Source organism: Xiphophorus hellerii, chromosome 20 (assembly GCF_003331165.1).
Source record: "Xiphophorus hellerii strain 12219 chromosome 20, Xiphophorus_hellerii-4.1, whole genome shotgun sequence".
Lineage (NCBI taxonomy): Eukaryota > Metazoa > Chordata > Actinopteri > Cyprinodontiformes > Poeciliidae > Xiphophorus > Xiphophorus hellerii.
In genome coordinates, this window is record NC_045691.1 from 23,845,107 (window position 1) to 23,860,884 (window position 15,778).

At 38.6% G+C, this 15,778-nt stretch overlaps 1 protein-coding gene across 1 annotated transcript; it reads right to left on the reverse strand.

Moving 5' to 3' along the window:
- Positions 1-2,282: 2,282 nt before the first annotated feature.
- LOC116709716 (rac GTPase-activating protein 1-like) lies at positions 2,283-11,261 on the reverse strand. Its single transcript, XM_032548351.1, has 17 exons — positions 11,109-11,261; positions 10,696-10,795; positions 9,867-10,069; positions 9,583-9,737; positions 9,028-9,097; positions 8,874-8,927; positions 8,638-8,715; positions 8,397-8,511; positions 8,134-8,270; positions 7,896-8,060; positions 7,314-7,409; positions 6,038-6,236; positions 5,850-5,955; positions 5,618-5,750; positions 5,136-5,244; positions 4,233-4,341; positions 2,283-3,422 (listed from the first exon to the last, which is right to left on the reverse strand). Exons 2-17 carry the CDS (start codon positions 10,778-10,780, stop codon positions 3,347-3,349), a joined length of 1,890 nt encoding a protein of 629 aa, XP_032404242.1. The 5' UTR covers positions 10,781-10,795; positions 11,109-11,261; the 3' UTR covers positions 2,283-3,346.
- Between the last annotated feature and the right edge of the window lie 4,517 nt (positions 11,262-15,778).

Below are 15,778 nucleotides of genomic sequence, written 5' to 3' on the forward strand. Positions count from 1 at the left end.
ATTGATGTTAATCTTTTTCAAGACTCTTAATGTGAAATATTATGATTTTTACTGAATAAACTTAAACAGTGCTCTTGAATGGTGAATGAAATCTGTAAACACAGAAAGACTTAGAACAATGTTAAGTCAAAAGATTTGCAACGTTTACCCTCAGAGGTAAAAGCGTGGTGGTGCAATAAAGACCCAATTTGCGGATTTATTTGTATCTTTCATATTTGTCAGAAGCCAATTCACTGCATATCCTCTTTCACAAAACAGTTGCCTCATGAAGCAGCAAATAGATCCAACGACCTTTTTATTCTTCCTCTATCAGTTAAATCACCAACTAAGTCATTTATCTCCCAATCAGACATTGTTAGTTTTAATCTTTTGTAAAAAAAAAAAAAAAAGAACCTGGCTAACCCTTATGCAAGTTAACTGCTGACAAGCCGTGACTTCAACACCAGGTCACTCAGACCGACTTACCACACTTAACACCGGCAGGTGGATTCAACCCCCTTGCCATTTCGGTTCTGTCAGAAAACACTCTGCGATGTCTAAAGAGCTGTCCAACTTCCATTTAGCTCAACTAACAGCCTGAAAATCTTTTTCTTTCTTTCCTTTTTCCACCAAACTTTTTAACTTTCCCACTCAGGAAAAGCAATGGTGACTGAAGTAGGAGAACAACGGAGGGAAGGTGGGAACATTAGGCATAAAGTCTGATAGAAACTGAACAGTAAACATAAAAATATGCATTATTGGTGCTGTTCCTATTAATCCATAAGGTTCTTTCAAACCGTACCCAATAGCTATTTTTTTCTGCTGCTCATTTCAAGCAATTGTGCTGCATCTATTGATTCTGATTCGCTTGAAACCTCTCGCAGGTGACAATGTTATTTCCATGAAGAAAAAAAAATATTCCGGTCAGAATTTAGTTTATTAATTAAATGATCAGATGATCAGATCAGTCTTCAAATTGCACTTATTGAACCGATGTCTCTGCGATGCTGCCAATATTTACCCTGAACTCAAGCAGACGCCTGCTACATGCTCCACACAGCAAGAGCCTGACATACATACAGTGCAATTCCAATTAAGTCAATAACCGCAATAATTAACTTTATGACTCGGGCAGTTATTGATTGCATTCATGATCCAAAAGAAGGTGCTTGTTCCGATCTCCTCTTTGGCACATCCGCCCGCAGTTCGCTGTATAAATAAATAGAGGAATTAAGCGAAGCTCTTGTTGTTACGCGTTTACCAGCTTACATTGTAATTTATTTAAGAGCTCTTAATTGGACTAGTTACTCATTTGGCCCTCGCCGGTCCCACAGCAAAACGGAGCTCGATCACTGCACGCTGGGGCATGCTGGAATATGGAGCCACAGAGACGCACTGTACACAGCCAGCTGTTTGATGTCTGCAGCATGCCAGCGTATGCTGCACCACACAGCATAAATAAACACAAAAATCCCCCGGTGAGAGGACAGATCGACACACAGGAGACCTTATTTCAGGCTAATCAACTATTAATGTTGATTTGAAATTCGGTTTCTTTTTTTCTTCTTCTTCTTCTTCTTTCTTTCTGCAGGCTCTTCTCTGCAGTTATTTCTGGCTGATTGGATGTTTTAAGCAGGAAGAAAGAAAGCGAGAACAGACGTATTTGGATGAAACTGAGCACCATATTTTCACCATCACCACTTCCCCACGCGCACACATGCTTGCACGCCCCCCAACAGCTGGACTCGAATCTCAGAGGACCAAATGGGTTGCTAAGGCGCGGTATTAAATGAGGCCACATAAATGTATGTCAGCGGGTTCTGCCTGGCTTAGCACTCTCCACAATAAGTGCTAATGGAATAACTATAAGATGTATAAATGATCCTTGCTTTAATTCATAATAATGTTGGACCTCATCGCCTGCCCATTCAGCCCAATAGATTATGGAAATAGCTCTAATGACTATTGGAACAATGAGCTGAAAGGCAATATCATTCAGGGACGCGTCAGCTTTGGAATAGCTGCCACTGTGCTTTTGCCCTTTCGCTGAAGATCCGAAATACCAATAGCCTTGCATTCAATTAAAAGAAGAGAAATTAAGAATTACACCCAAGCTTCGTGGAACATTAATAACACACTTTAATGTGGTAATAATTATCTGCGTCAAAAGGTGCAAAAGCCTTTTGTTCGGGTTGAATTACATTAAATAAAAACTAACATCTCCTATTGTGTATACCGACACAGCCTTAAATCAGAAGGCTTCCTCCCCCCACAGACCTACTTCATGCATGAAGACAAAGAAGCAGGATTACAATGTTTTATTTTTAGCTTGGCACTGGATGCAGAGACAAATGAATGTTAACCATTCAGTTGTGAAATCTTTGGTAAAAGTTATTTAGGTGAACAATGCCACAAAAAAGAATAAATGCATCTAAAAAATGGAATACAATATTTGCCAAACATGACCATACAATCAGGGCCTCACATAAAACTTTAGTTGATTTAGTTTTTTTAGTTATTTTTACGCGTCACGCATGCTAAACATCCCTACAACACTTTAAGGAGACAATAAAAGCAGCATGGGAGGATGTTATGTTATGCATTTTTTTCCATCATATGTATAGAGTAACACGTTAGTTAAACATATATGCAAATAAATTTGATGTCAAACAGAGCAGATGGAGGTTTCACTTTAATCTCACATGGGTGTGAGGCTTTGGTTTGCAGAAAAATATGCATGCAAGTATGTCTGAGTGATAATGTGCAGAATACATATAGTAAATCCTATTCACTCCTGAAGTATTGCATGTATTTAATGGTGCAACAGCACCCTCTAGTGGTCGAAGTTACCACAAAGAAAACGCCTCGTCATTATTAGAGTATTATAGCATTAGTAAAGTGTTCTAGAAATAAAAGTCATTATATTTTTATATAGCAAAACACATCAACAAAGAAAAAAAAAGTCTTACATATAAGAAAGAAAATACACTGGCCTCTAACAAAACAGTTCCCCATTCATTGTGTTAGTTGAGTATTTGATGTGCTGGCTTGACATTATGATCACATCTCACAAAAAGCATGATTTGTTTAAAATGATTGCTTGCTTACTAAAGGCTTCAATGTTTCTATAATTACAGAGAAGAAATCAACATTTTCAGGAACAAAGTATTAATGATTAAAGATTGTCAAATTATATGTTTGAAAGAAGAAAAAAACAAGGAAAGTTCTAAAAAAAAGAAAACAATCAAAACATTGTCACATGTGATTGCACAATCATTTCCCTTCCCTACATGATTAGACAAAATTATACTTTGTTTTTGCACTCAGTAACATTCATATGGATCAAAACGTTTTGGCTTTCCTGCCTTTACTTCAGCTGTGGGGAAGCGAAGAAGCTTCCCTGACGGCTGGAGGCTGACGAGGCTTTGCTCTTGCTCCCAAATCTAAGAGTTTGAAATCAAAGAGTTAAAAAATGGACAAACAATATTTGCAGTTTAGCATTAAAAATAATGTAGTTATACACTACACAACATAAAAAAAATAAATAAATACTGTGGATAAATGTCAACAGTTCTTGCTTTAATGCCCATAGTGAAGCTGTAGGAAAATTCAGATACTATTTATACTAATAATAATATTACATAGAATTGTCAATTTAAATATTCTGATTAGATTAGAAAAAACAGTCAAGTCTTGAACCTTTCCACATTTTTCCAGCTTACAACCCACAAACTGTAATGTACATTTTGTGATAGACCTTAATACCAGTTCAAGAGAGCAAACAACCTGACTTAAATGGAAAGATTTAGATGAAAGCATATTTGTGTATTTTATAATGTCCCAGTCCAAACCTAAATCCATTTGATGTGTGGCAAGACTAAAGAAAAAAAAAATTGTTTGCAGACACACTTCAGCCAGTCTGAAATAGTTTTGGCTACTTTGCAAAAAGGAATGGGTAAAATGTTTAGTTTCTAGATGACTAAATCTGGTCAAAACATTCTGACTGAAATGTACTTTCATTATTAACTCAGGGCTGCTAAACACAAATGTACCCCACACTTTCCAGATTTTTACTTTCAAAAAACTATTGAAAACCACAAATCCCTTTACTTTACAACAACGTACTAAATACGAACACAGACAATCGAAATGTGAACAAGTCAGAGTGTGAACACTTCTTCAAGGCACTGCAGTTATATTTTATCAATAGAAAAAAGCAATATATTAGAGTATAAAAGTGTATAAGTGCTTACATGGTGGTACTGGTGAGGGTCTGAATGACCCGCTGAGACAGTGAACTGGAGGACGGTGTTTTGGAAAGCATCTGGTGTTCTGGGGTCGTCACTGGTCCCAGTATGCTCACTGGAGATTCAACAAAGATGAAGAACTGGTGTCATTAACATAAAGAGCCGCTCTTTGCTTGGTACAGAGAAAATTGAAACTGGTGTTAGAGCCTTGGGGATTGACTGAGGTTTTGTGGGTTGATTTGCATATTGATGGTGCTGGGAGGAACTGAAACAAGAACACGAAACGCTTCCTTGAGTTGTCCCAAAAACTACAAGGAAACTTAGAGGTTGGGCTTTTTTGGGTTTGGCTCTCAAAACAGGAAAAAAAAAAGTCTTTTAATGCGACTGCATAAAGACAAATGTCTTTTTTACCATTAGTGTTTGGCCTGGTATGAGTTGACATGCACAATTTAATATGCGTTCTATTTTAGTTTCTTAAGTTTTTCCCCTTATTTTTCTTCTAAGTTAAATAATAGCAAGTTAAAGAAATTTCTGGTTGCCAAAACTCAGTACAAGTTAAACTGTGTGCATATGAAAGGAACTACAGTGAACAGACAGTCATAACTCCAGAGAAACTTTCACAGGCCTCCTGCTTGATTTAAGCACAAAACTGTATTAAAGTTTAAAAAAATAATCCCATGGAAACACTGACGAAAACCCCCTGAAACCGTTTTGTAATATGCAGTTAACAGGTTGACAGTGAAGCAGACAGGAGCCCTGAAGCGCACAATGGAAAGGCACCAGAAAGTCAGGAAGAATACAACAGGGAAAATCCATTCTATTCACCCAAATCTACTTAGCTAAAGTATCTCAAAACTCAAGAGATTCACTATTTATTTTATTTTATCTTATCAGTGTGCAGTGATCCACCTTTTTGGCTTGGAGTGTCGGTGTTCTGAGGTGTCTCCATGTCTATGTTATCGGGATGGGCAAACCGGCTCCAGTAGCTCCCAGGAATACTCAGCAGGCGCTCTACGATCTACGGAAATAGAAAATAAGCTGCTTTCTCTGTCCCACAACCTTCAGAGAGCCACAACACGTCAATCAAACCAAAAGTAAAAATATGAATTACCTCAGCTGTCAACATTAAACACTTCTAAGCTAAAGAATAAGGTTGAGAGTATTTTTGTTCCTGATTCACTTTAGCTCATACATTTTTTATTTATTCATTTATCTATTTCATTTTTAACCTTTCCATACAGAAGTCAAAAAAAGTAAAACACACAATGCTGCAAAAAAACAAAAACAAACAAAAAAATACCAAAAGAAAAGAACAAGACAAAACTAGTACAGAAATACACTAAATTTAAATTCCTGTCAATGTCAAGAACACAAAGTGTAGACCTCTTTACCCTTGGTTGTCTGCTGGTATCATGCAGGATGGTCATGGGGTCTGGGTCAGGAACAGCATGACCCACCAGCGTGGGACCAAAGACCCTGGCCAGGTTGCTTACATCCATCTTAGTGTCCGCACTCTGAGACACTCTAGAGATCAAATGCAAAGTTTTAAGTAAAATTAAAGTTTGTACAAGCCTGATAGTATGAAGCTTTGCACGCTGCTAAAACCTAAAAGTTGAAAATTACTTGTGCAGGTGAATCATCAGACAGGCCAGTGTGTCCCGGTTAGGTGGGGGAAGCTCACTGATGGCCCGATACAACAGGGCGAGGCTGTTGTCATCATCTTGTATCTCTACACAGAAACATACAGGTTCCATAAACTGTTGGACAATAAACAAAACAGCCAGTTATTGCTGAAAGTCTCAGAGACTCACCGGCTGCTTCCATGAAGACTTTGTTGAGGCGGAAGGTGAGAAGTGGCTCGGGCAGATTTCTTAAGAAGTCTTTGAGGACACCGGTGATGACATTGATGTCCTCGACTTTATTAAGAGAAGGCAAAGTTTTGCCTCGGTTTAGCTTCTCCTTTAGCTCCTTCACCTGGCGCTCATGGCCAGAGATTCTGTAAAGGCCAACCTGTAGGAACGGAAAGACTATCTGTACCTCAACCGGCATCGTGTTCAACTTGCGATACCATAGTAACACTCAGGACTAACAGGAGGGGAATCACTACGGGGGAGAAAATCACAGTGGATGCAGAAGCTATTTAGTGCTAAAGTTTTTCCACATTTTGTTATGTTACAACCTTATTACAAGATGGATGAAAATTATTTTTCTCTTCAAAAATTATATATGTAAACCCCTTAATGATAAACTGAAAATTGTCCCCATACATTTCCAGCCTTTGCTGACATTCTTCCAGGTGTGTCCTGTTTCCATTGATCATGTTCAGATGTTTTCATATTGCCTGGATTACACAAAAATGGCACTAATTTTTTCAAAATCCTTATTTTTCCTGCGGGTAACCGGTGGGTAACGTGAAAAAAGTGTATGGTCTGAAAACTCAAGCACAAGATTGTATGTTGTTCACCCGTCTAATGTAAGAATATAAATTCTCTGGTTTTATGAACATAAAATACAACTTCAAACCCAAGCATCATGACTGGGGAAAAAAAAACTGCTTATCGTCAAGGTAACACCATCTTTTCTGTAAAGCATGGTGGCTCATCATGTTGTCTAGAAAGACATCCCCAAATACAGCAGCCAAATGTATAGAAAGCCTGTTCTGGAACTCTAATTAAATCAACAAATTAGCTCCGTACACTTAAACTTCTCTGAAAGACTTAAAAATAATCGTCCAACTGCAGTTGAGAGAATTTGCAGCAGATAACGGTACAAAATAGTGATAATAAAAGCAAGGTGTGCCTTGCTTGCAATACTCAAGAAGATTTGAGGTAGTCTTTGTTGCAAATGTGCTCCAAAATATGTTGAGCAAAAGATAAATCCTGTCCCGTTTTTATTAAAAATATATTTTTTTTAAAAAGAGAAAATTACCGTACCTTTTTTCTTAATCATGACAGTTTGTGTATCGGGCATGTAGAAAAAATGAGATTAATTCATTTCATTACATAACAAAAAATAAATAAATCAAAATGCTGGGAATGGTCCACATGCACAAGTTCATAAAACTGTTTGTTGTTTTTGTTGTCTGACCTCATGAAGGCCTCTGCGTTCAATCTCTTTAATGCAGTAGATGACCAAGGCCGGGATCCTCGGGGAGGTTGCTGGAGCAAAGTCAGCCAGTGTACTCTGCGCAGAAAGGACATCTTAATGAGTACATGACCTGGAAATACTTGTTAGAGTCCATTTATCAAATCAGTGTGTATTTATATACAGTATCAAATCAACTTTATAAAACTAGCTTTAAGAGTGAGGTATAAACTAATAATTTAAAGACCTGTGTTATTATTTTTGCAGTTTATGTTGTTTTGTTCTTGTTTATGAAAGGAGTCGCCTGCCTGGTCAGGGTGGTCATTTATGCCCACAGGGGGGATATTTTGTAGTAAACGCAGTCAACCTCAGGAAAATACCAGGAAGACCGAACACATAAAAGCAAAGTTGCTCCATTTTGTTCTTTTATTCTCACAATGGATTTAGAAATGTCGGCAGCCTTTCAGAAATCTCAAAGTAAAAGGTAAACGTCTCCATTGTAATAAACATCAATCTGACTGAGAAGCTTTAGTTCAGTGCACCTGCCATGTAAAGGAAACATAAATGAAGCGATCAGAAACATACCTCTGTTCCCCTGACGGGCGTTTCAAGAGCCGAGGGATTACACGGCAGGGGGCAGTTATCCCGGCACTCTGGATGGGTCACAGTCCTGCAGTCCTGGCAGCGAAGATAAGTCTTGCCGAATTTTGTTCTTCTTCCACAAGGTGCACAGAACTCAGACTTGATCACCTGATATATAGATACGTAGTTTATTAAAAAGACTGAAAAACACCAATAAATAAAGAGAAGAACTTAGTCCAACCGTTTTTTGGATGAAGTGGTGCTTCTTCCCTCCTTTAATTCGAGGAGTCTGGAACTGAACTGGGGTTTCGGAGACCGGCGTGCTGGGGGCTTCACTGGCAGACTCAGAGTGGTCAGTGGTGGTTGTGTCAGCCATCGCTGGAGATAATCATTTGTTGGTCAAATGGCAAAGATCAGCCTAATTAAATTTAACCACACATTTCGCTTTCATTGATAATAAATCACACTGTAAGGAAGAAGTGAAATGAAAAGAAAAGTCCTCACCACTCCTTCTCCTGCTGCGGGTCCAGTAAGGCACCGTCTCAATGGTGGAGACCGCCTCAACGCCTCCACTCGCAGGCAGGGTGATCGTCGTTTTGGCCACGATAGACTCATTATTCTGAAGCATAATAAAGAAGACATTTTTATGCAATCTTCATCAAGAGCAAGCTGAACTTTTAAAGAACAAAAACAGGTTGTGTTTAAAATGTTGTGGAGCCCAGCGGGCTCCAGGGGGCAGCATTACTCTTTCTGATGGACAGCCTGTGGAGCGGGGCTTCTTCGATGCTTGTGAAGGACCGTCTGTGAGTTTTCTAGAGGAACGCTGAAGTTTCAAAAGTAAATTGTGCAAACCAAGAAAATAAGAAATTAGAGTCAGTGAACTGAATCAATAATTAGACCTCAAACAAAAAAACGACTAAACTATTAGGTCATCAGTGGGAGAAAACACGGTTGAAAACGATGAGTAATGACGTGACTCACTCGTTTCGGCCGTTTGCGGAGTCTCACATTCTTCATCACAGAAGAATCCCAGTCCTAAAGGAGAGAAGGTGGGGAAGTATAGAAATATTAAGCCACTTTATTAATGAGGTCCTTAAGTTATAGCTACTGTAACTATTTGACACAGAAAGCTTACCAGAGAGTCATCCGTTTGGTCATAGCTGATATCTGACAGCAAAGATGTTGATTCCTCAACTCTAGTTAGTCTGTAATATAAAATCAGCATCAGTGGACAAACCATGTGTGCTACTGGCTAGTTGGAGAAAGGCCACATTCAGGGTTAGAAGAAACTTTTCACACATTACAGTTGATTTACATGTCATGACGCAGAACAAAATATTGACTCTGGGAGGAGGAGATGCCCCTTAAAATTGTATTTCTGAAAGGTTTGGAAAAAAACTAAAATAAAAACAAAGTTTGTGGTATAATGTGACAAAATGTCAAAAAGTTCAAAAGGTGTGAATACTTTTGCTATTTGGAATTTTCTTTTCTTTTTTTTTTTTTTTATCAAACCTCCCACTTGGTATAATAGCACTACCTTGAGCGCTACACAAACTCCATTCCTTATTATCTAAGGAATTTGGCTGCAATTTCAAATGGTATTTAACGGCTACATTAAATACCATTTATGTGGAGGGAAAACACAAGGAAACATGCAGCAACTTTTCAGACCATGTTGCGTGACGCTGACCTTCGGCTGGAGTTGAGGTTGGTTTTGGTGCCTTGTGCTGCCTGCGAATGGGTGCTGAGAAAGGCCAGGGCTGACCGCTGCTCCTCACTAAGATGAACGCTGCTGCCATTATTCTCTGCGATCAGCATCTCCCGGATCAGCTGTAGCTGCTGCTCCTTTTATCGTCACAAAGCAGCAGGATGACAGCATAAATGACTTTTTCTGTTGTTGTTTTTTTTTTTAAATACAATGAACTATACAGAACTCTACAAACAGAAAACATAAGAAATCAGTTAGACACCAACTAGTTTCTCATAGACGGCCTCTGCCTTCTGTCGTCGACGGATCTCCACGTCCACCTGGTTTCGCGCGTGTTTTAGTTTGACCTCCAGTGCCCCCCTCTCCGTTTCCACTTTGGCCAATACTTCTTTGCAAGAAACCAGCTCTTCACCCGCCAACAGCCACTTCTTACGACAGTCTTCAAAGTTTACTGCCATCTGGAGGAACTCTGCAGTACAGGAGAAAGGTGCAACAGACTTACCAACAACATGCATTTTAAATAGCCAAACAAAATATAAAATCTAATTTATTATCACAACAACACTATGTAATACATCAAAATCGCAAAGATTGGATGACATTTTTTTTTAAGATTTTATCTTCACTTATGCTCTGCAACCCAGTCCTATATTTGGCCACTTTCAAGGACTTTCTCTGCACTGAAACTGAATTTAGTGACCAAGAGGCTAAAGCTTAGAAAGAATGTCGAAACACCGCCATGACGGAGAATAAAGATTTGAGTGTTGATGCAGCAAAATCACAAATATTGCAACTGAATTCAAGACAAGAGTAGCATGATCTTGCTTTTTAGAATGGGTCAAGAGAATGGCAACAGAGTTCTCTGATTCACAAATGCCATTTGAGAAGCACAAATAAAAAATAAAAGTTGTTATGGAAAAGAAATGCAAAGTTTATATAATGTGGCGAGAAAACAAAAGATAAAGTATGTGTCGTACTGTTTCCTTTTTTGCCGCACTTATCCAGACAGTGTAGCAAGATTTACTGCTGTAGCACTAAGCAAGCTAAGTAAACTACAGTCGGTAAATACCACACTGAGGTCTGGTGGTAACTTACGTGGTTCAATGTTCTCATTCAGAGCGTCCAGGTGAGCTTGGAGACTCTGAAACTGGTTGAACAGGTTGACAAGGGACATCTCCATGTTGTATCACTGCGTCTGTTGGCAAAAACAAATGAGTTATTGAGCTATGAATTTATCTTTTGTTGTACGTGATCTGTATCATTGTTTTCCAACTACATTGTTTTCCAGTAGCCCGAGTACCTGCTGGAAAGTACTATTTCAAACACTCCGTTTATGTACAGTTATAGCGCAAAATACATCGTAAAACTACGTTACACACATATTTAAGGCAGACACGAACTTTTTAAAATGAGCATAAAAAAAACAAAAGTTGCTAGTGTGCGTTAGCACCCAGCTAACTGTTTATCTCGACATTAATTAATCACGTCAAAAACCACAAATCAGTTACCTGTCCAATAGACAGTCCGTGGGATAGTTAGACGGACGTGTATAATATTTGTGTCCTCAGCGGAGGTCTGGTCGTGTGTTAGCACAGCATCAACACTGCCACGCCTGGCATAGCTTCCACATTCCTTCTGTTCAAAATCAGCGCCGGTTTTCTTCTTCGTCAGCTAAAAGCTGGCGTCAGGGAACTCTGCCGCCCCCACAGAGCCAGACTTGTAACTGCACAGAGGACGGCAATTAGTTTCTGTCAAGTGAATAGTTAAGGATTTTTTAGATGTAATTCTCTTAAAGGACTACGGTATTATAATAATGAATATCTTATCTACCTGTAGTAAGTAGATTTTTAATTTGGAGTATTTTTTATGGGTCTTCCGCACCTGGAAAGGTTTATCACTGTTCCATGCTTTCTCCACTTGTAGATAATGGGTCTTTCATTTTGGTTTACTGGAATCCCAAAGCCTTAGAAGTGGATTTGTAAGCATTTCCAGACTGACAGAGCTGAATGATTTTGTTTTACTTCTCTTCTAGGGTTTATTTTCAGGGCATTTTATAGGCGCTTTGAGGTCTTTTATTCTTCTTTGTGTGAGACGAGTTACATTTAAGTGGTCTCTTGATTATTCAAGTCAAACAGTAACGAGACCTAGTTGTGGCTCAAATACTAGGAAAAATGAGGTTAATCACATACGTGCAGGTTGGTTTGACTAGCTTTTTTCCTTTAATGTATGAAATCCATTTGATGACTGCCATAGAAATATCAGAAGATACTCAGAATATCTTTTGTCTCTTGCAAGTATTTGTTTGGTGATCTAAAACATTTCAGTGTGACAGAGAATTTTAAAAATATGTAATTTCAAGAGACTTTATTTTGAATCTAGTTTTTTTATTTGACAGTCTGGATCAACAATTGGCTTTGTAGCCTGTGTAAAGTTTACCTAAACATTAAAAACATCTGTAATAATGTTCCATTTTGTCTGGAACTTCTTAAACACCCCTGAAGGATTTACATCAAATCTAAAGACAGATGTATAATATAAATAGCTCCACTAATTAAAAAGGTACTCTTGACCTAGATTACTCCACCATGTTTACGTGTTTCAATGTAAGGTGAATTGCAGGGAGAAATTATGCATTTAAGCCTGTGAAGCAGCCAGTATTTGTGTGTCATTGTCTTTGTCCTGGCTCTTGGGATGCACAGGGCAGCTTCATTCATCAGCCACTGCTGGCATATCTGGGTGAAGCAACCACTATGCCATGCAGCATTTAATAAGAATAACACTCTCACCCACATGCAGAGTATTAATTGTCCAGATATACATGTATGTATCTAGTAAATCATTTGAACAATATGTTAATAGACTGCAGCTATTTTGTATGCATCTGTTTGATTTTTTCCTTGCAGTACATTAGTCATCTGATTTAGCCTCATACTGTTTTTTTCCCTCAAGTACAGCATCCCTACTGAGCAGTGCAGGTCCATTATTGTTGATTTGAGATAATAGGAACTGTCAGTCAATACAGCCTTTCTGTTTTTATCAATAATTCATGTCTAAAGGTACATTTCCTGCAGTCAAGGATCATTTAACTCCTAACACTCTGTTTTACACTAGTCACTGTCTGACTCTTCAAATCCGAGAGGATACTGTCAGTATGCAGTGGTGCCTTGCAAATGCATTCAATACTCTCTATGCTGATTCTCTCAAAGAAAGCCCTGTGCGATCAATTGCCTTCAGAAGTAACCTAATTTATATAGAGACCAGTCCAACTACGTAATCTGATGCACCTCTTTGGGGTAGAGAATATTAGTGAACAAACATCATAAAGACCAAGGACTACAACGGACAGGTCAGAAAGAAGAAGTTTGAAGCACATTTAAGCTTTGAGCATCTCCCATATCCTCTATCTAACATCAAAATATCTAAAAAGTATATCTCATCTGCAAACTTTGAAGGAGCTGCAGAGATCTACAGGTCAAGTGGGAGAGGCTGCTGATAAGAAAACTATATTAGTCATGCAACACTAATATAGCTTTCATGTGAGAGTCACGTTGAAAGAGAGCCAACAAAGGTCCAAGTTTGTTCCATCCCCTTTAAATCACATGGGAGACACAGCAAACAGGTGGAAGGTGCTTTGGCAAAATAAGGCCAAAACAGAGCAATTTGGTCAACATGCAAGGTGGAAAGTCAACAATGCATGCTGCTCTGCACACAATCCCCAGGACAAAACATTGTGGTGGGAACTCTTTTCTTCAACAAGGAAGCTGGTCAGACTTCACTAGAAGCTGGATGGAGCTACAGTAGATACAGGGGTTTGAAAACTGTATTTCGGTCCATCTGGCTTATGTAAAATCCATGTATCATTTCCTTCAACTTTACAATTATGCGCCATTTTAAGTTAATCTATCACATATCACATAAAATCCCAATAAAAAACGTCAAAAGTTGTGGTTTGAGTGTGACAAAATAAAGGTTTTTCCAATGAACATTTGTGGAGCACTTTTCGGAATAAGTCTGCAAAATAGTTGCCACTGTTTTGCCACTTTTATGCGGAAAGATATGATACATCAACATACCTACACAAAATTGTAAAGCATTGCAAACCAGTGATATTTACTGCAAAGGTACGATATAATACAACGAAAACTTCCTAGTTTCAAATAACTTTCAATTTTCCAGTGGGTGTAAAATGTAGCAGGATCCACTAATGCCTGGAAGTTGGAGTAGAAGCACCTGCAGATTGTGCTGACTCCTGGGTTTGCCCTCCTCAGTGGAACCATTGGAAGGGTAATGGATCCATAAACAGCCTCATGGGTAACACTTGGCAAATATGCAGCTGAGCTACTAAGGGCTGTATATTGGAGCAGAACACACCCACCTAACATACTTGTGGGTGTACACAAAGTAAAGAAAAAATCTTTAGGATATGAGAAACAATCAATGAATTTCTGCCTGTCCTTACTGGTTCTGTATGCTATAGTTTCTTTAATGAGAAAATCCCAGAAATGTGGGTCATTCTAAAATTGCAGCTTAAATAATAAGCTTTTCAACTTATATCACAACACTTATATAGATCTTAATAGCTTTGCAACAGGACTTAAACTTTTCCACATGAAGTTTCATTAAAACAATCACAACAGCAACAAAAACTGCAGAGACATGGATTGCTCTTAGCTTGAATTGCTAACACCAGTTATCCTGGCTGCCTGAAAATGTCAGAAAATTCCCCTGTTTTTTGAGATGGAACATGGCAAGAGCTGGGTTAAAAGTTGTTCCTAGAGGCAGTTTTTTATTTTAGAGGTAACTGGATCATTCATTATGGGTTCAATATTAACCACTTCTGTGTGTTAGAAGGGTTCTCATTTTCCACCAAATGCACTTCTCTTTGAAGTGAAAGCACACATCAGGGTGCTTGAAGTTTCCTCTTATTAGCTCAACATCAGTGTTACTTTGTATTTGCCGTGCAAAAACACAAATAATTCCTCTGAGTTTAGCACAATGGTTCTTGAACCATTGTTTGATTTTAGAGACGGTGGAATGCAATCCTGTTGTGCAACTATTCATTCACTTGGACCTTATTTAGGTGTACCTTCATAGTACCTGTCTGGATTTTTTTTCTTTATTCAGAACAATGATAATTCTTTTTTAGGGGGGTGTTCCATCTGAGATTCTGATACATATGAAATCATTTTGTGCAAATATATCCATGCGCAAATCTCCTAACATCATGTTGTTTTCTTTTGAGACCTGATGGCTATGAAGGCTTTTGATGTATGGTGAACTCATTATCATGTTCAAGAAACCAATTTATGACCATTTGAGCTTGGTGCATTATCATTCTGAGAACAGTCATCAGAAGAATGCTATACTTTGGTCATAGAGGAATGCACATAAGTACCAATAATCAGGTAGGCTATGGTTTTTAAACAATGTGTAATTTGTGCTAAGAGGCCCTGAGTGTGTCTGGAAAATATCCCCCATGCCATTATACCACTCCAACCACCAGCCTGAATCCTTAATTAGATCCATGCTTCAATGTTTACTCCAGATTTAAACCCTATTATCTGAATGCCACAGCTGAAATAAAGACTTATCAAACCAAACCACATTTTTAAAGTTTTTATTGCCCAGTTTTAGTGAGTCTGTCACACTAGCCTCGGTTTTCTGTTCTTAACTGATGGGGGCGACACCTGCTGTCTTCTCTTCAGTAGATTGTCTACTCCAAGGGTTTGACATTCTTTGATTGACTCAAGTGGGCTTTGAAAGCCTAAATCCTTTGAGTTACTTCCATAGCTCAATCTCAGACATCTTGTCAAATATACCTGTTTTCCTAAGTTAACCTTGTGACTGTTAGCAATTAATAGAATGTGGCCTACAGGTGAATGAAAACCAGAAGACTCTGATGGTCCTGAGTGAGTCTGCAGGTATGTAAAGAAGAGCTGGCCAAGTGAGTCCTGTCAAAAGATAATGTACACATTGGTGCACTTCAGTCTTCCCATCAATTGAGTTGCAAGTGGAATCTCCCACTCGGAGAGTGTTTACTGGAAGAGGCATCCGTTCTCCTTCACTGCTCCACATCCAAAGCATCATCGACAACAACCATCTTTGACTGTTGAAACCTGACCCATGGTAGACACCCTGCACCCTAGATAAGCGGATTAAACAGATTACGTTTCCTGTT

Bases quoted from the DNA above. Each gene is read 5' to 3' on its own strand.
- LOC116709716 (XM_032548351.1), bottom strand. From the start codon at position 10,780: ATGGAGATGTCCCTTGTCAACCTGTTCAACCAGTTTCAGAGTCTCCAA. The intron at 6,237-7,313 runs GTCAGACAACAA...CCGTTCCTACAG, and splicing joins AACGCAGAGGCCTTCATGAG to GTTGGCCTTTACAGAATCTC. The intron at 3,423-4,232 runs GTAAGCACTTAT...TCAAACTCTTAG, and splicing joins ACCCTCACCAGTACCACCAT to ATTTGGGAGCAAGAGCAAAG.